Below are 20,498 nucleotides of genomic sequence, written 5' to 3' on the forward strand. Positions count from 1 at the left end.
TTGCCTTTGGTTTTAAGGAAAAGGTCAGGAACTTTAGGTTTGGCGCCCTCGGAGGAAAAGGAATGCTCCTCACTGTTCATGGCGCCGGACATGGCCCCCTCCTGTAATCCTGCCTGTAGTCCTGCCGATGTCTTCTGGACTGTAGCGTCTGAGCGCGTTCTCGCCGGCGGAAAAGTTGGTTTGAAGCGTGGCGCCCGATGCTGATTCTTGGGCGGCATGGTATCAAAAAGTCGTACCTGCAGCTTCAGAGAAGTAAACACACACTTTCCAATCCGACGGAGGCACAAGCGGTAAATGAGCGGTATGTTACAACTGCGCTGCGTTAACCACCAAAGCATCATAAGATTGGGTAGACTGTCATGCACTCTTCGTTCACAAGGAGAGTCGGGGAGGGAGAGCAGACCGCTCACACAGCCAACTGCTTGGCCGCCATCTTGCTCTTTGAAATTCTAAAAGGTCTTTCACGATGCGGAAGATCTCTCTGGGGGTGTTGGCTGCTAAATTGACCCGTTCTCCATAGTACGCTGCCTGGGCGATTTTTATGTCGCTTTGATAGCATTTTATGGCTTCTTCTTTCCTCCCCTTTCCCTCCAATCTTTTGCAGTCCTGTTTATATGTGCAAAGTTTGGAGGCATACCAGGGCGAAAGTTTTTCTCTCACTTTATTGCAGGATTTAAGTGGGGTGACCATATCTAGAGATGTCTTAATCCAGGTAGAGAAATTATCTGCAGCTACCGTGAGGTCGGGGTTGAGTTTCGGATCTAGACTTTCTAGGGCTGTGGTCCAAGCTTCTCCTGCTAATTTGGCCCAGGGCCTGACTCTCTTGGTGGTGCATCTAATATCAGGAGGGGGCTGGGGGGGTAGGGAGTTAACATAAATGGGAATCAGGAAGTGGTTGGTCCAAGGCATAGGGATGGGGTCACCAGCGATAGTTCATTATTATTTTTGAAAACTGGGTCCAGCAGGTGGCCCAGTTTATGGGTGGGGCATGAGATCTTTTGCGGAAGTAGGACTGCTAATAGGTCCTTAGTCAGTTCTGTTGCGTCAACCATGTCAGAGTTATCAAAATGGAGGTCAAATTCCCCCAAAACGTGATATTTGGGGTAGTGCCAACAAGTGAGGCTGCTACCACCGGTAGGGATTGGAGGAATAGCCCACGTCTCTCCGGGGGGCGGTAAATGAGCACTCCTGGTAAGTATTGTACTGCGGATAGTGCGATAGTAAATAAGAGACTTTCACAATACGCGACAATGTTGGGTTCAGCCCGACATTTAAAACAATTTTATATATTATTGCCAAGCCTCCCCCTTTCTTTCCCTCCCGGCCTTTCTGTTGGATTTTGTAGCCTGCCGGGAGAGTCTGCACCAAGTCTGGCTCAGACTCCTTATGAAGCCAAGTTTCCGTTAGAAACAATACATCTGGGGTTTCATCTTCAAGGAGTGATTCCAGCTCAAAGGAGTGTTTAGGTAGGGACCAGCAGTTTAAAAGGAACATTTTTAGAGAGTTGGGGTGTAAGGGCATTGAGGCTCCCCGCTGAGGGGAGCCATAGAGTGGCAACATGTGCTGTGACAGGGGTTCCTCAGTTTGAGTAATAGACTGCTGGAATAAGTTATTTTGCCTGAGAGTTGCGAGGCAGGGGTTCTGGCCCCTGGTTCCGTATGGGCGCAGACGGGCTTGCCTTAGGTGCGCCTTCGGTGCGCCAGCGGTACGTCCACTGCGCATCCGTGCTGACATGCGGCAGATGAGGCTTCCAGCTGGAAGTCCCAGCCCAAGCTCCGCCTCCTAATTCTCCCCCGCTCGTCCCGCTTCCTCCACACAATTGAAAACCACAGTGGACCGGGAAGCGGGAGGCGAAAATGCAAAGGTAAGAACAGGCTCTGTGCAAAATGTATGAGCAGTTAAAATGAAACGAACAGTTCTAACTTTAAAATATTCTTGAGTGACTTAAAATAGTTAAAATGAAACGAGCAGTTAAAACTTCAAAATAGTCTTGGGTGGCTTACTGGCCTGAAGACCGAACGAGGCAAAACCATCTGCCTAGCCGCTATAGCTATAACCGCTGAATTTCTATGGTTTTGTGTGTGTAAAATCTGAACCTAACTATAATGTGTGTGTGTGTGTGTGTGTGTATGTGTGTGTGTGTGTGTGTGTGTGTGTGTATACACACTGTAGGCAATCCGCTGCAATGGGGAAGCATAGGATTTGAAAACGATCTGTCAAAAAAAGAGTAGACCAAACACAAGACCATACCAGAGATCCAGCACTCCTGAAGTCTCCTGAGTAACACTAGTTGGAACATAATGTCCAAAATGACACTTGGATCCAAAAGGATTAGAGTTGCAGTCACACACTTGTCCAGATTGGCTTTATACCGCAGAATCTGCAAATAACTTGCCTGATGACTGCAAACCATTCAGAACTCTGCAACCAGAATCATTCTCAGGCTCTCACACCGCATATACACCACACCTCAAGGAGCTTCCCTGTCTCCCTATATACAGACGAGCACATTTCAAATGCCTCACTTCCTCCTGCAAAGCACTTAACAACACTAGCCATATGTCCTTTTACAAACCCATCAGACGCCTCCGCTTGGCCGGACTCTTACTCAGACACATCCCACGCATATGCAGAATCTGTTTTGGTGGCTGGGCCTTATCCTACATTGCTCCTAAGCATGGAACGATTTGCCAAAACTAATCAGAGCTGCTGCCTCAATTCTTGATTTTCTTAAGAAGCTGAAGACCTGGCTGTTTGAATAGCCCCTTCCCCCTGCTCCATGAGAAGCTATTCCAACCTGCTCACTGCCAGGATACAATCCCAGTGATAGTCTGCATTTGAAAATCCTCATAACATAATGATAAAAGGTGAGGGTGCTGGGACTGCAGTAGATTCCTCATGACTTGCCCTGCTCTCATCTGTGCTGCTGGCCGCCAAAGAAAACACCTTAAATTATCTAGTTATCTGAGGCAGTTTAACAGCATTACAGCGTAATGCGTGTGCCCCTAAAAGTTCAAGCTCAGGTAGCCATACTCATTCTGTCTTGGGCAACTGAATAAATAAACAAAAAAATCACAGATGCTTAAAGGGGAAACATTTTCTACCCACTCGAAACGTACTCCTGCCTAGCAACATGTATGTGGAACCAAAGCCCTTCTCTTTACAACTCCTAAAAGCCTTTTTTAATGTTGATCACATTATGTCTGGTGACAGCTGCACTGTCATATCGGATATAAAATGGTCTGAGTACAACTATGGATTCTTCAAACGCTATGCACTGCCACCACAGTTATATTTATCAAACCTGTGGTAGTAGCAGTAGTCCACTGAAGCTGGAGCCAAAATTAAAAAACAAGCATAGGGAAAGCCTGTTGGATTTTGCCTTTGGGACCCTCTGGCAATGGCAACACTTTTTGGTGATGGTAAACGGCATCAGTGAAAGCAAAATGCTTTTTGCATGGGGGAAGCCACAATGAGGAGGCAGCTGTTGGCGGTTGCGTCATTCTGTAGGATGACATATGCACAGTCGCACCACACGGGGAAGAAGGGATCTGACAGAGCAACACACTTTGGTGGGGCTTTGCATCAGTAGAAAGGCACAAGAGGTAGACTGCAACACAAGGTTGGCAGAATTTCACAAGGGAAAAATGACACAAAGGAGAGATCTAAAAACATAGGCACTCCTATGGAGTGCTCAAGCTAAAAGGAAAAAAGCTACCTATAAGTGCTCAGTGGAAGAATATAATTAAACAAAGAAAAAGAATGGTGAAGAGGCTATGCCCCTGGGGAAGGACAAACACAAGTTGGATAAGGAAAGCCATTGAATAAAAAGCTTGTAAATGAGTGACAATAAAGATAACTAATGATAAGCAGTCGGGTTGGCTGAAAGTCCACTGCAAGTTCCTTGTAAGCTCACAATAGATCTTTCCCAACGATCCAGCTTGCACAGTTTAATGAACTAGACCTAAAAACGAGGATACTACATGCTCACCGTTAGGCACTCGGGGCAGGGATCATTCCTGTCCCAACTCTGATGGATGCTGATGTTGACAGGATAGGAGCAGATTTCAAGAAATCATACCCCACTGCATGATCTCATTGGCTCACGGCTCTGTCAACAGAATGTTTTTTCTTCTAAATTTTGCAATTGTGTCTCCTGCCTTTATCCCAGAGCTGCTCATATGTTTCCTCAGAGCTCCTGCTAACTGTTTAATCACCAAAATGATTCAAAGAGGAGACAGCGGATACCCTTGCCTCAGGCCCCCCTCCAGCACCCATTTATTTTAACTTTATTTGCAAGTTCTGAACCTCTCGCATGTAGGCCCTTTAAGTAGTTGGATCCAATATCGAACACTGCTGTGGCATACTTCTCCCCACTTAGTCTAAAGAAATATTGTCAGTCAGTGTTCTCAGATTAATAATTCTGTTTAAAATTCTGTTTAAAATTCTGGTACAAATCCTGACTGCTCTGTGTTAATCTCATATGGGACTTAAACAGCCTTTTTACATTCACTTTACTACATTAAGGATAGACAGAGGTCTACACTGCCTACGATCTGTGGGTCTGTTTCAGGTTTTAGAACCAATACGCGTGCTTCCCTCAGAGATTTGGGATGCTGTTAGTTCTCTGAGGACTCGATGTACAGACCATCAGATGCTATCTTTTGCAATTTTAATTTTAGCCATTAACCATGGGGCCTTACCTTTGATAACCTGTTTAAAGGGAGCAAGACGCATCTTCTTTCTTAAGTGGTAAGTCTCTTATCTCTTTGATCATCAGTCAAGTCAGTGAGATTCATCTCGTAAATATCTCCCTATCAGAGTGGACATATTGAGTACACAAAGTTCTGGGGTAACCCCTGAAACAAAGAATTTATAGCCTTCCGTGTGCCCCCTTGATCATCTCTTCTCTTTAACATAGACATAATAAACCTGTCTCTCAGGAGCCCTGATAACATCTGCCCAACTAGTCACTGTCTAAATCAGCTATAGCAAAGAATGTCTAGGGCAACATATCATTCCCCCTATTTATGTTTAAGACTTGTTAATTCATACTGTGATTTGGGGGACTGCACCCCTTATCCAGTTCCAGGCAGTAGCCGGGGGAGTAAAAAACATAAAACGTTCCATACTTTGGTATTTACTTACTAATTAGCTTAATCATTTTGTTGTTCAAAATTGCATCTCTGTCTCCTGTAATTCAGAAAATGTGCCATTCTAGATGGAGCTCCCGGCTCTGGAGAAAGTGCAAAGGCCCTTTGCATCCTCTTGATTTGGAAAAGAACTTTGACAACCCCTTTGCACACATCATCTTTGGAATCCACTGTTCCAGATATAGTTCAATTTTTGGGCCCACAAACATCTCTGGGGTTACATACATACATACACTATCTGTCCTGTGGATTAATATTATGTACTTGTTTCTTGCCCTTATTGAACTACTGGCCGGGGGAGGGGGGGGGTTAATCTTTTGCCACAGAGTATGCTACTTAGAAGGATATTAATTTCAATTCTTAGTAGACTTATCTTCCGTGTTTGAATATTTGGATGATGGATAATGCCATCTCATGGAGGGTTTTGAAGGATAACTTTCTGTTTTACATCTCATTGGCCTTCTATTGATAGTTATGATCTGTCCCTTATTAAGTTGCAATAGTTTACTGCGTTGGTGTCTCATTGTCCTTTCTCTCGTTTGAAATGTGAGCCCCAGTCTCAACACACCTGAGTAAAAGGTGAATGCTAACTGTAGCAAAGACAAATTAGTGTGAGAAAAATATGGTGGATTGTGAGAGTGAGTAATGTAGGGTATTACACCAAGGATAAGCTTTAATGTTATAATTGTGATGACTGATAACATTCTTAGTCTAATAGGTATTTCACTGTAAACATAACTGTGCTGACATTCTTGGTCTGACAGGCGTTTCATTGTAAACATCCTCCCTTTTGTCTGACAGCCAATTCTGAAGGAGTACTAGTACAGTAGTAGGCCATGTGACAAACGTGTACAAACCTTGTTAAAAAATGCCTCATTTGGTGTTGATGGAATCATGTGCTTCTTGGGCAGTTCAAATACCAGATTTGAACGTAAAGATTTTTGCTTAATACCTTTTAAAAATGATTTTGGAAAATGCATCTAAAAATACACCTCAGTTTGATTTTGGAAATTTTTTTTGTTGCAGATGATGATGTGCCTGCAGACATGGTTGCAGAAGAATCAGGTCCTGGTGCACAGAATAGTCCATATCAACTTCGCAGAAAAACTCTTCTACCTAAAAGAACAGCTTGTCCTACAAAAAGCAGTATGGAGGTAAACAGTCATTGGAATAACATTTTGGGTTTGAAAATGCCTGTATTTCCAGTTAATGCATTTTGAATATATTAGATTTTTGCTTTGAGGAGGATAGTCTCTCTGTGTGTCCTAGATAGAAGAACACTATAATTGTGACCCGTTTTGTTTTTAGAGAGTCAAGGAAAATTTATTTGGGGTAGACTTCAATCTGGCTCCTACCTAGGAGCGAGATCAGCAGTTGTTGTATATTCCTGCAATATAGGCTTCTCTAGCAAGTCCTCTGCCAGCAGTGGAGGATCTCCAAAGCATTAAGTAAACCAGCATTTGGAAAGCCAATAGGCCTCGCTTTAAAGAGCAATTGGGTCTGGACTGTCTTTTCTTCATGCTCTATAGTGTCAAAGCATATTCTGTACAGCATGAGGAAAAGCTTTAAAAAATATATATATATATAAGCATAATGATGTGGCTGCTGAGCAGCGTCATTTTGTAGGCATGTGAATCTGTCACCCCACACACACACACACCCCCCAGGGGCAGCATCATCGTACTTGATTTTTTTATTATTTGTTATGTTAATGTAGTGCTGGTACCAGGTCAGGTAGGGCATCATTGTGAGGCAGGAAGGAGAGAATAGCATGGCGCAAAGCCAGGGAAACAAGGGGTGGGGAGTGAGAGAAGGTGGGGCAGAAGCACATGGGCGAGAGAGGGAAACATAAACTTGGGAGGGCCCGACAAGCACACTGGTGAAAGAGATCAACTTGGTGCATAGAAGCTCACTGCGAGAGTTGTGGTGGAGGCAGAAGCATACGGGTAAGGGAGGAGTGACAAGAACATGAGAAATACAGATTATAAACACATGCGTTCTCATGGGGTGCTTCAACAGAAAGAAAAAAAGAAGCTTACAAAGTTTGAGCAGTGAGAAGACACAAATACCTTAGCCATGCTCAAGAGGAGGGCCAAACACAAGACGAGAACGTGAAGCAGGCGTACTAACGAACAAGAAGCAAGCAAATAATTGCTCAGTGGTAAGCAGTGGGCGAGCATTAAGCCCATTGTAATCTAACAAAATGTCTTGCAAGAGACAGTGCATGCTCTGTCTCAGTTGGGACCTAAAACGGTTTTATAAGTCCCTAAGCCCTTTGTTGTATCCATTATGTTTTTGTTTTAATAATTTCTGTTAAACTTTTGGAGGTTCCTCAGTTGATTGATTTTCTACTTTTTTGTAATTTGTTTTTAAAAGGCCTGGCATCTGTACACCTGAATTTTAAATTTTCTGCTAAAAATGGCCAGTCTGCCATCTTAATGTATTATAGATGGCCTGTGGTATGTCAGCACACATGGTTGAATTATCATAAAGAAAAGTATTTTCCATGATAGAGAGATTGAGAGGGATTGAGATTGTGCTTGTGATTGCTTGTGATTGCTTGTGATTGCTTGTGATTGCTTGTGATTGCTTGGGATTGCTTGTGATTGCTTGTGTTTGTGATTGCTTGTGTTTGTGATTGCTTGTGTTTGTGATTGCTTGTGTTTGTGATTGCTTGTGTTTGTGATTGCTTGTGTTTGTGATTGCTTGTGTTTGTGATTGCTTGTGTTTGTGATTGCTTGTGTTTGTGATTGCTTGTGTTTGTGATTGCTTGTGTTTGTGATTGCTTGTGTTTGTGATTGCTTGTGTTTGTGATTGCTTGTGATTGGTTGTGATTTTGTTTAGTTGTGATTGATTGATTGTGATTGTTCTTGTTTGTGGTTGTTTGTGATTGTGATTGTTCTTTATTTGTGATTGTTCTTTATTTGTGATTGTTCTTTGTTTGTGATTGTTCTTTGTTTGTGATTGTTCTTTGTTTGTGATTGTTTGTGATTCTTGATTGTTTTTGTGATTGTGATTGATTGATAGTATGTTCTGTGATTGTTTGATTGTGATTGTTTTTGTTTGTGATTGTTTTTTTGTTTGTGATTGTTTTGATTGTTGTTGATTGATATTGATTGTTGATTGGGATTGATTGTGAGTGTTTGTGAGTGATTGTGAGTGATTGTGAGTGATTGTGAGTGATTGTGAGTGATTGTGAGTGATTGTGAGTGATTGTGAGTGATTGTGAGTGATTGTGAGTGATTGTTTTTGTGATTGATTGATTGATTTTGATTGATTGTGATTGGTTGGTTATTTGTTTTTGATTGATTGTTTATTGAATGTTTTTTTTATTGTTTGTTTTTGATTGATTGATTGTAAGCCAAGCAAATGGGGCAGTGTACATGGATGAAAAGGGAGGCAGGGGTTATGAAACTGTTTCAGTTCGGGTCCATCAGCGTGCAGAGGTTAGCACATTTACATTAAACATTTTTACATTAAACATTTTTACATTACACAGTAAAATTTCACTTTTGTTTACACGCAGGGAAGTGTTGACTGGTTTTGAGTTGAATCTCCAGAATTGTGTTGACTGTTAAAGTCGGGATTCCCACATTCAACACGAGCCACACTGTACTTCCGCGAGAGAAAAGTCACAAACATTAGCAACAATATATATTTTTTTTATCTCCTTAGGGTGCTTCTACATCAACTACTGAGAATTTTGGCCATAGAGCGAAACGACCGAGAGTCTCTGGAAAATCACAAGACTTACCAGGTATCTTGACTTACTGCTGTTGACTCTTAAGAATTTCACATTGGTGCTTCACTTTGAATTTAATTCTTCTTCTCCTTGATGCTCCATTGCTCTGGTAACTTTGGTCTTAGAAAATAGATTATACCGACGCACCGGATCAGATTGTTGATTGGATCTCTACAACTCTGGCCTTGGTGTGAAAAAGGCACATTTTTGTTTGCTAAAAATATGATCATAATGTAGTAAATCATATTGATAGTCTACTTCTTATTATGCCACTGAGCATTTGACCTCTGACTATATCCATTATGTTAGCTTTTTTTATACCAAATCCAATGCTCTCTCCAACGCGCTTGCTGGTATATTGGTGATATCCTAACACCCATTAATGTTTTGATAGCAGCGCCTGCAGAGCAGTATCTTCAGGAGAAGCTGCCAGATGAAGTGGTTTTAAAGATATTCTCCTACCTGCTGGAGCAGGATCTCTGTAGAGCGGCTTGTGTGTGTAAACGCTTCAGTGAGCTTGCTAATGATCCAATTTTATGGTGAGTGACAGCTTTTTGTAATCCCTATGTGTTCTGAAAAAAATCTAAGATTATACCTTGTGTTGTGTGCTGTCTTTGTGTTTGAATAGAGTTTATATTAACTGACAAATGATGGTTTTTAGAGCCCACTTCACTTTCTTTTGTCTCTTTAAAAGATTGGTGTTTAGCTTTTGTTGTACTTTAACGTTGGGCATTTAGAAAAAAATGTGTTATTGTTTTCTGTTTATCTTGTCATTTGTTCAGTGTAATAGGGGTGTTAGTACTGAATTTATAATTTTTAAAGGTGCACAGAGTTATATAAAACACTTTTATTTACTATATGATGTGTCCTTGATGCCATTTGGGAAACACTTTTGTGTAAAGCATCTACAAATTTGATGTTAAGGTTAGAAAATCAAAATGTTCACTGTTCTGAACAATCGCGTCTGACTCCATCGGTGTGAGAATTCCTTTGCCACAATAGTTTCAAACTGCTAGGGCTTTGAGGGGTATTGGGTGTGGTCGTCCCGAAACAGGAGGCAGTTAACTGCTCTTTCCATTTTCTTGATTGAAACTCAAATAGGAACTTGGTAAAGGTGGTCCTGCATGAAGGAGACATATATTCAGGGACAGACTCGAGAACTAGAGTGCCATGCCATCTCTTAATATCTGTATAAACGTCTATTCTCTCTCTAGTTTGTTTATTTTTGAAAGTAGAACGACTGGCAGTGCTAGGAACTCTAGTTCTCTCTGCTGGTGTTCCCAACAAAAGTTGCCACTGGTCCTGTGGGTTAGGAGTGGTTTTTGAGGTCGCCTCTTACTGCCAATTCAAGAATTGGTAAGATTGCCTAGGGTAAGTCAGTGGTTCGAATTGTTTCTGGAAATGAGGAATCAAAGTACCGTGGGCAGACTGATGGATAAAAGGTCAGTTACGGGGTCCATGCGTGCATTTGATAGAAACCGTGCCTATTAGGATATTATTGCGGCATTCACAACAGCACTGAAGAAATATGTATGAGAGAAGACTTCAAAAAACATTATTGTAGAGAAATTCAATGTATCTAGGGAAATCAGCTCAATATGGGGGGAAAAAGCCCTACAGAAGAAAATAGTAAATGTAGGAAGCTGGCTTTGTATATACTATACCAAAGTACGGTATAGCGTGCACAGATTCCAGTGTCTTAGACTAAAATAGAGATAATACCTCACTCTTTTGTGGTTGTTAGAAAGGATAGACGGACCGGGAGGGTCGGCCGGGGTCAGGAGGAGAGGTCTCCGGGGAGAGCCGTCTCCAGCGATCGTACAGACAAGTAACTTCCCCCCCCCCACAGACAGATACCACACACGGATAAGGTTCAGTGTTCTTTATAAGCACTTCTTAAGGTACGGTTGAATGGTACAAGGAGGTCTGGACTCAGGGGTCCCCTCGATTCAAGTCTCTCAAAGCAGGGTAAGGGGTAGCGGGACAGTCTGTCTACCAGTCAGGTAGGTTGGATGAGATGATGATTAGCTCACAATCCTCGAGCTTAGTCGGTACGGGCCGCGGCAGCGCCAGCAGGTCCCGGAAAGATGGTCGATGTACGGTCCGCGGCAGCGCCAGCAGGTCCCGGTGAGGATGGTCGTTACAACGGGCCGCGGCAGCGCCAGCAGGTCCCGACGAGGATGGAGGTTGTAGAGGGCCGCGGCAGCGCCAGCAGGCAGGACGATGGTTCACAAGAGCGGGCTACGGCAGCGCCAGTAGTCCGTCAAGGCTGAGTTCTCTCGGTGTCTCTCGACTCCAGGATACAACTGCCTTCCTGCTCCGGAGTTGCCCCAGTTATAGGGCAGGCGCCCTTTGATGTCCGGACCCTCGCACTTGGAGGTCGGAGGGCCCGGGATGAAGGTGTCCAGACACCCAGCAGGGGGTGGAGCCAGCGCCTGGGGGGGGCTGGAGGCGATCGGCACCTGGCGGGGGAAGAGCTCTTGACACTTCGTCCTCCTATTGACCTGCCAAGTGGTCCGCTCACCTCCCGGGTGGATGGTGGTGCCGGGATGTCGGGGCCGGCCAGGCCCGGGGTTAGGGTCGGGGCGAGGCCACGCGGCCTCGTGGTGCAGGGCCCAAGATGGCGGCTTGAACCGGCCGGGGGAGCCGGTGGGGCTGGGCCCCGTGATGAGTAGAGGTCCGAGGGCAGAAGATCCGTCGGGAGACGGGGTACAGGTGCTTCTCGTGGATTATGCCTGGTGGGCCGGAGCTCGGGCCCTGTCGTGCGGGGAGGGAGCAAGCCCTTCGTGTGGCCTGTCCAACATGCGTCCCCCCCAGCTGAAGGCGGGGAGAGTCACCCATCTCCTTGGGGACTCTCTTCGTCGAGGCGGAAAAAGCGGGACAGGCCATCCGCGTTGGCGTGGTCTTGGCCTGGTCGGTGCTCTACAGTGAAGTCCATTCCCTGCAGGGAAATGGACCAGCGCAAGAGTTTTGGGTTCTCCCCCCGCATCTGCATCAGCCACTGCAGGGGTCGATGGTCGGTCTGTACCCGGAAGTGGGTGCCGAAGAGATAGGGCCGGAGCTTTTTGAGGGCCCACACCACTGCGAAGGCCTCCCTCTCGATGGTGCTCCAGCGCTGTTCTCGGGCCAGGAGACGTCGACTGATGAAGGCCACCGGCTGGTCATGACCTTCGGGGTTTAACTGAGAAAGGACGGCTCCGATGCCGTGGTCGGAGGCATCGGTCTGTACCACGAATTCCCGACCGTAATCGGGGGCCTGGAGCACAGGGGCGGTGCACAGGGCGGCCTTCAGCTTCTCGAAGGCCGCTTGACACTCGGGGGTCCAGTTAATCCGCTTCGGTTGGTTCTTGGACGTGAGACCCGTGAGGGGCCCCACGATGCTGCCGTAGTCCTTCACGAACCGCCGGTAGTAGCCGGTGAGCCCCAAGAAGGCTCGGACCTCGGTCTGGGTGACGGGGGGCTGCCAGGACTGGATGGCAGCAATCTTAAGTTGTAGCGGGGCCACCAGCCCGCTTCCCACTTGGTGTCCAAGGTAGGTCACAGACCCTTGGCCAATTTGGCACTTGCCGGCCTTAATTGTGAGGCCGGCCCGCTGGAGGGCCTGCAGGACCTCTTGGAGGTGACGGAGGTGGTCGGGCCAGTGGCGGCTGTATACAGCGATATCGTCCAGGTAGGCAGCGCTGAACTCTTCGAGCCCCGCCAAGACCTGGTTCACGAGGCGTTGAAACGTGGCGGGGGCATTCTTCATGCCGAAGGGCATGACCTTGAATTGGTAGTGGCCATCGGGGGTAGAGAAGGCTGACCGTTCCTGAGCCCTGGGTGTGAGGCCGATCTGCCAGTAGCCCGCTGTTAGGTCGAAGATACTGAGGTAGCGGGCGGCCCCCAGCCGGTCGATCAGCTCGTCTGCTCGGGGGATCGGATGAGCGTCGGTCCGGGTGACAGCGTTCAAGCCCCGGTAGTCGACGCAGAATCTTAGTTCAGGTGCGGTGCCGGGGGCAGCGGCTTTGGGGACCAATACAACCGGACTGGCCCAGGGACTGTCCGAGGGCTCGATGACCCCGATTGTGAGCATCTTGGCCACCTCCTCCTGTATGCAGGCCCGTACCCGATCTGGTACGCGGTAGGCCCGGTGTCGGACAGGGGGACTGTCCCCGGTGTCCACGTCGTGCACACACCAAGGGGTGACCCCGGGGGTGAGGGAGAACAGGGTAGCGAACTGCAGCAGGAGGTTCCGGCAGCCCTGGCGTTGCTCCGAAGTGAGGGCGTCGGAGAGCCGGACCCCGTCCACGGAGCCGTCATTCTCCCGAGTCTTCAGAAGATCCGGGAGGGGTTCGGAGTCTTCCTCTGCCCCACTGTCCGTAGCCATCAGGAGGCTGAGTTCTGAGCGCACAAAGTGTGGTTTGAGTCGGTTGGTGTGGAGGACCCGAAGGGGGTTCCGGGAGGTCCCCAGGTCGATGAGGTAAGTGACGGGGCTTTTGCGCTCGACCACTTTGAAGGGCCCCGTCCACTTATCTTGCAAGGCACATGGTTCGGTGGGGGACATCACCCATACTTGTTGTCCAGGCTCGAACTCAACGGAGGAGGCAGTGTGATCATACCACTTCTTCATGTCCTCCTGGCTGGCCTCGAGGTTCGCCTTGGCCATCTCTCTGAAGCGCCGGGTCTGATTGCGTAGGGCCAGGAGGTATTTGAAGACGTCTGGAGGGGTCTTTAGGGGGGCCATCTCCCAACCTTCTTTTACTAGGCTGAGGGGCCCTCGCACAGGGTGCCCGTACAGGAGTTCGAAAGGGCTAAAACCGAGGGACTTCTGGGGAACTTCGCGGTAGGCGAAGAGGAGGCACGGGAGTAGTACATCCCACTGGCGACGGAGGGGCTCTTCCAATCCCCCAATCATCCCCTTGAGGGTGCGGTTAAAACGCTCCACTAGTCCGTTCCCTTGGGGGTGATAGGGGGTCGTGAATCTGTAGGTGACCCCGCATTGTTGCCAGAGGGACTTCATGTATTTGGATATAAAGTTTGTGCCTCGGTCGCTGATGACTTCTCGGGGGAAGCCTACCCGGGAGAAAATCCCCATTAGGGCCCGGCCAACCACCGGAGCTGTCACGGTCCGTAGGGGCACCGCCTCGGGGTAGCGGGTGGCATGGTCCACCAGTACTAAGATGAACCTGTGTCCTTGTGCCGTGCGGGGGTCCAGAGGCCCCACGATGTCTATCCCCACCCTCTCGAACGGGGTGGTGACCACCGGGAAGGGTTGCAGAGGGGCTTTCAGCTTCCGACCACTCTTCCCGCTGGCTTGGCATGTGGGGCAAGATCGGCAGTGGTTCAGGACGTCGTTCCTCATCTTCGGCCAGAAAAAGTGGGTCACTAGGCGGCTGTACGTTTTATCTTGGCCCAGGTGTCCAGCCAGGGGGACATCGTGGGCCAGGTTGAGCAGAAAGTCTCTGAAGCGGAGAGGTACCACCAGTACTCGACCGGCCCCCAGCTCGGCGATTCTTTGCTCGCTGTATAGCAGGTCGTTATCCCAGTAGACCCAGTGAGTTCCGGTGGAGTTCCCTGCGTTCTGGGCGCTGGCTTGTTGGCGGAGTCCCTCGAGGGAGGGACAGGTCTTTTGTTCCTGGCGGAACTGTGCTTGGGTGGGCCCCCCCTCTTGACGCCACTGAGCCAGGTCAGGAAGGTCCTGGGGTTGCGCGTCCCCTTCGGCCGTCGGGTCTGGGAGGCTGGCCTCGTCGTTGTCTTCTACTGGGGCGACTGGGGGCGGAGGTGCTGGCCACTCTGGTTCTTCTGATCGAGGGACGGCACGGGCGGCCATGGACCGGGTGGTTATGCAGGCCCAGTCCGGGAGGCCCAGCATCCCCAGGTGCTCTCTTCTCTCAACGGTGGCCCACGGGGAACTCTCGAGGTCATTCCCCAGGAGGCAGTCCACGGGGGCATCGTCCCGGACCGTCACCTTCAACAGGCCGGAGACCCCTCCCCATTCGAATGGAACGCAGGCCATTTGACACATACTTTCAGAGTTGTCTGCCGAGCGGACGGGGCAGAGAATGTTCGGCAGGATCTGCTCGGGCTTCACCAGGTGACAGCGGACGGCCGTCACACTGGCGCCTGTGTCACGCAAGGCCTCGGCTCGCTGTCCATTAATGGTCACCCACTGACCGTATTTCCTGGTGTTAGCGGGTAGGGGAGCCCGCGGAACCATGTCTCTTCCCCCTAAGCACGCCAGGACCATGGCGGCCGGTTTCCACTCTTGCTGGGCCGGCTCATACTCCTCTGGTTCCTCCAATGATCGCTCTTCCCCCAGGGCGGCGGCAGCTACCTGGCGGGGCTTGGGTGTTTGGTTCTGCGGGCAGCTCGGGTCATTGGCGTAGTGGCCGACTCGTTGGCATCGGTGGCACGTGACGTTGGCTCGGACCCCAGGACGCCACGGGGGGTTGCCCCGACCGGCCGGAGCCGGGGTGCTGACCACGGGTGTTGCGGGCAAGGCGTCTCTCCCTCGCCCCTGGCCCCCTCCTCCTCCCCGAGGACGGTGCTGGCCTTGGTTGTTTCTGTTCTGTTCGTGTGGCCCCCTCCGGCCCACTCGGGTGCTTTCCCATCGGTCAGCTTCGGCGGCGAGCTGCCGGGGGTCAGTCAGCTTACTGTCGAGGAGGTGCTGCCTGAGCTCGACGAAGCAGTTGTTCGACAGGTGCTCCCATACCATCAGGTTAAAGAGTTGTTCGTAGGTGGTGACCTGGCTCCCCTTTATCCACCCCTCGAAGGCACGGCTGAAATAGTTCACGTATTCTACCCAAGTTGTACCTGGGATCCGGGTGCAATCTCTGAACCTCTGGCGGTACATCTCGGGTGTGAGGCCGTAGCGGGTGAGGAGGGCAGCCTTCATGTGGTCGTAGGACGACATTTGGTGATCTGGGAGCTGCAGTAGGGCATCGCGCCCCTCGTTGATAAACCTCCCCCAGAGTCCGGCTCCCCAATCACTCCGGTCGATCCGGTGGGAGGTCATGGCGATCTCGTAGGCTTTAAACCACTGTTGTATGTCGTCTTCTCGGACATACTCGCGGACAACATCCTTGGGGATGTGGACTTTTTTCTCGATCGGCCCCGGGGTGTGTGGTCGCTCGGGCACCCCCAGTTCTTTATTCTGTTTCCGAAGTTCTATTTCCGCCAGTTTGCGCTCGTGCTCGAGCGTTATTTTTTTTTCCTCCAGCTCTCTCTGTCTCTGCTTCTCTTCTCGTTCATCTCGGAGCCGCATGTGCTCGAGGTTGAGTTTCTGTTCAGCTAACTTGAGTTCCCCATCCATCTTGAGTCGTGCCATTTCCAACTCGTGCAATCTGGTTCTTTCTCTTTCTCGGATCTCCTCCTGCGAGAGGCCCGTTCCCCGCTCCTCGGGAGCCGTGGCGTTCCCCTCTGGTGTGATGCTGCTTTGGTCGGAGGGTCCGGCGACCCCAGTTTCTGTCCACGACTCTAGGGCGTGCTTTAGATCCTCTTTGGTACTCAGGCCGGTGGTAGCAATGCCAAGTTCTATGCAGAATTGTCTCAGTTCGCGGTGGTTGTATTCTTCTAATTTATCCATTTGGAATTTCTCGGTGGAGTTGCTATCTTTGGCTGACATCGTGTTGTTGTCGTGGGGTGAGCTACTCTCTGTACGATTACGCGTTGATTCGGATCGCGCCGCTGGCCACCAATGTTAGAAAGGATAGACGGACCGGGAGGGTCGGCCGGGGTCAGGAGGAGAGGTCTCCGGGGAGAGCCGTCTCCAGCGATCGTACAGACAAGTAACTTCCCCCCCCCCACAGACAGATACCACACACGGATAAGGTTCAGTGTTCTTTATAAGCACTTCTTAAGGTACGGTTGAATGGTACAAGGAGGTCTGGACTCGGGGGTCCCCTCGATTCAAGTCTCTCAAAGCAGGGTAAGGGGTAGCGGGACAGTCTGTCTACCAGTCAGGTAGGTTGGATGAGATGATGATTAGCTCACAATCCTCGAGCTTAGTCGGTACGGGCCGCGGCAGCGCCAGCAGGTCCCGGAAAGATGGTCGATGTACGGTCCGCGGCAGCGCCAGCAGGTCCCGGTGAGGATGGTCGTTACAACGGGCCGCGGCAGCGCCAGCAGGTCCCGACGAGGATGGAGGTTGTAGAGGGCCGCGGCAGCGCCAGCAGGCAGGACGATGGTTCACAAGAGCGGGCTACGGCAGCGCCAGTAGTCCGTCAAGGCTGAGTTCTCTCGGTGTCTCTCGACTCCAGGATACAACTGCCTTCCTGCTCCGGAGTTGCCCCAGTTATAGGGCAGGCGCCCTTTGATGTCCGGACCCTCGCACTTGGAGGTCGGAGGGCCCGGGATGAAGGTGTCCAGACACCCAGCAGGGGGTGGAGCCAGCGCCTGGGGGGGGCTGGAGGCGATCGGCACCTGGCGGGGGAAGAGCTCTTGACACTTCGTCCTCCTATTGACCTGCCAAGTGGTCCGCTCACCTCCCGGGTGGATGGTGGTGCCGGGATGTCGGGGCCGGCCAGGCCCGGGGTTAGGGTCGGGGCGAGGCCACGCGGCCTCGTGGTGCAGGGCCCAAGATGGCGGCTTGAACCGGCCGGGGGAGCCGGTGGGGCTGGGCCCCGTGATGAGTAGAGGTCCGAGGGCAGAAGATCCGTCGGGAGACGGGGTACAGGTGCTTCTCGTGGATTATGCCTGGTGGGCCGGAGCTCGGGCCCTGTCGTGCGGGGAGGGAGCAAGCCCTTCGTGTGGCCTGTCCAACAGTGGTAGTGTCGTCGAGCAGTTAGGCTTATCAGAGGGTTGTGTTAAACATTTGTTGTATACACACAGTCAAGAAATGAGGCACACACTCCATGACTAATTCCTACTCCAATATTTGTATAAACATGTTACTTTTATTTTAGAACCAAGAAGAACTCCATTGCAGGTAAGTACCAGTTTCTGGGTACAGGCCCTGGGTGTTTAGATGAGCTACGGGGGGGAGGGGGGTGTCACAAGGCAGCACCAAGCATACACCAACCAGCGACACAGGGGCGGCAGGTTGCAGCGTGCAAAGACAGCATTGGGCGCCCAATGCAAGTGAATGGGGGAACTCAGTTTTCACAAAGAGGCTGCAGGCTCGGACCAGGAGGCCGGACGAAGGTGACCAACGACTGGGCAGGTAAGTTGAGAAGTCGGTGGATGCCGGGGCACCGTCGGCTGGGCTCCCTAAGGTAGGGGCTGAGGATGCAGGGTGCCCTTAGAAGTCGGTAGATCTTCACCAGAGCCATTCACGGTCGGGTCAACCCTTCGTGCTGAGGCTACAGGTGCCTTCGTCGAGTCAAGGAGAGGTCAGCCACCGATGGATTAGAGGTCAGGATCGCTGCGGAGACTTCACTGGTCCAGTGGGCCACTCAGACTCGGCTGTGGGTGTTGGGTGTAGAGTGCGGCGGACTCGTGGTTCTAGAAGGCAATGGAGTCCTTGATGTTTCTTTGTGGACAGGGCAACTGTCCTTAGGAGTTCATAGTCTTTGGGGAAGGCAGGCAGTCCTCCCAGGGTTCTGCAGGTTGCTGGTCCTGCAGTACAAGTCGCTTTTCACAGCAGATTTCTTCGAGGGCTGCAGAGAGGCCAGTAGGGTTGGGTGCAAGTCAGTTGTCCTCTGAAGTCTTCACTGCTGCATGGCTCTTCTTCTTTAGGTCACTAGTAATCTGAGGATCAAGGTTCAGGGGTAACCTCAAATAAGCAATATAGGGGCGTTACAGGTGCTGGCAGGTAGTAGGCAATGGGCTACGTACCTTTAGAGTGACCTAGTCTTTTGTATATCCCCTCCTGGTGTCAGGGGGCCACCCCGAAATTATCAATTATGGGGTGTTAAGGGGAGTTAAGGGTAGTAGCCAATGGACTACTTACTCCTGGGATTACTACATCCCAAGATGACCCAGAAGAGGACGACAAAGAAGATTGCACTAGAGTCAACTCATCCTGCAGCTGCCGTGCCTTGAAAAACCTGGGAGGACTGCCTGCCTTCAACAAAGACCCAGGAACTCCCATAGAGTAGTGAAGCTGCTTCCCTGCATTCTGCAGACACTCCAAAAATACTGTGAGGCCTCCGGACCACCGCAAACCCGAAACTGGAAAGCACCATTGCACCCTTTCCCCCTAGCCCGAGTTGAAGTGGGCCAGTGTGGTCCCTCGATCCTCTGGATACAACACTTACCTTGGTTTTGCCCACAGTGGACTCAGTGATGCCACCTGCAGCCTCTTTGTGCAGGTCCCCTCTACCGCGAGTGTCTGTTGATGAAAATCCAATGCCTCAGAACACCTCTGCACCTGACCGCCCTGCCCAAGGAGAAGAGGTCCAAAGGTGTCCCCGAGCATCCTGAGACCTGAGCCCCCTTGTTGGTTCAGACTGACTGCTCTCCCAGCTTGCAGCCTCTTTGCGACGGAACTGTTCTTCAATTAAGTGAATGGGACACCCGATGCTGTAACATATCTCTGCATCCGGACGCCCCAGAGCATCCTGAGGTGACCTGTTGGTTTGGCCTTGCACCTTACCCCATACTCGCCTTAAGTCCAAGATATTGGTCCTGTAAGTTGCTGTGAAGTGCCCAAATTCAGTATGTTTCCCCCTTGAAGGAAGCTGGCTCTGTATATGGTAGACCAATATGTGGTTATAGCATGGTCAGAGTCCAGCGATTCCCCCCCAGAAGTGTACAGGGCTCACTGTAAATAAACCAAAAGTGCTCTATTAGTGGTAGTGTGGGCAAACAGCCTTAAACCGAACACTGAGGAAAGTAACCCATTTATTGCACACACCCATTGACCAATAACTGACAACTCAAAAAAGAGATCCACATCCAATTTTATAAAAATAAGCTTTGTTTGAGTTTTATTTTAAGACCAAGATCTTCGCAAAAAGGTAAGTACGTTTTTCAAGAAAAATACTTTAGTCTTTTAAAAGTCAAACAGTTCAGTGTTATCCTATAGAGGAAAACAACAATGCTGTTTCATGGGTAAGTACCCAACCTACAGTTCCAGTCTTAAGGCTTTAAGGTCCGCAGAGGGTAAGGTTCAGGTAAGGACAAAGTCTGCACCACCAGCAGCACAGGAGCGGTTGGGTCCAGAGGTCGAACTCCGAGATAGGCCCAATGCGTTTCATTGGAGACTGAGGGTGCTTGGAGGCACGCAACTTGCAGGTAAGTAGATCGGTTCCAGGGGCCAAGTTTTGGGGGTTAGAGCAAGCACGTGGGGCACAAGACAGCACCAACATACACCACCAGTGGCACAAGGGCGGCCGATTGCAGGGTGCAAATACAGCGTCAGGCGGCCAATGCTTTATAATGGAGGACCTCGGTTAGAAAACAGGCTGCAGGCGTCACCCTGAAGGCTGCAGGAGGGAGACCATTGACAGCAGAGGTAAGTTGAGGTGTTGGGGGTCGTAGGGACACCATCGATCGAGCTCCCCAAGGCCCAGGGGCTTCGGGTGCAGGGGTGTCCTTGGACTTCTTACTGAAGCCTGTCACGGTCGGGAGGAGCCTTCGGATTCACACTACAGGCATCGTCGTGTAGTCCAGGAGGGGGAAGTCAATGCTGGGCTTGGACTCCGGATTGCTGGGGAACCTTTACTGGATCGGTGGGCCACCTG

At 50.0% G+C, this 20,498-nt stretch overlaps 1 protein-coding gene across 2 annotated transcripts in view; it reads left to right on the plus strand.

The window, feature by feature from the left end:
* FBXO11 (F-box protein 11) overlaps window positions 1–20,498 on the plus strand; it is a 400,064-nt gene that overhangs the window by 112,210 nt on the left and 267,356 nt on the right. The window contains exons 2-4 of one of the 2 annotated variants that reach the window (XM_085612738.1): window positions 6,180–6,307; window positions 8,829–8,910; window positions 9,290–9,434. In XM_085612738.1, coding sequence (XP_085468864.1) covers window positions 6,180–6,307; window positions 8,829–8,910; window positions 9,290–9,434 — 355 coding nt within the window. The remainder of the gene's footprint in view (window positions 1–6,179; window positions 6,308–8,828; window positions 8,911–9,289; window positions 9,435–20,498) is intronic. The other variant, XM_085612739.1, reaches the window with a different exon arrangement.

Source organism: Triturus cristatus, chromosome 6 (assembly GCF_964204655.1).
Source record: "Triturus cristatus chromosome 6, aTriCri1.1, whole genome shotgun sequence".
Classification (NCBI taxonomy): Eukaryota; Metazoa; Chordata; class Amphibia; order Caudata; family Salamandridae; genus Triturus; species Triturus cristatus.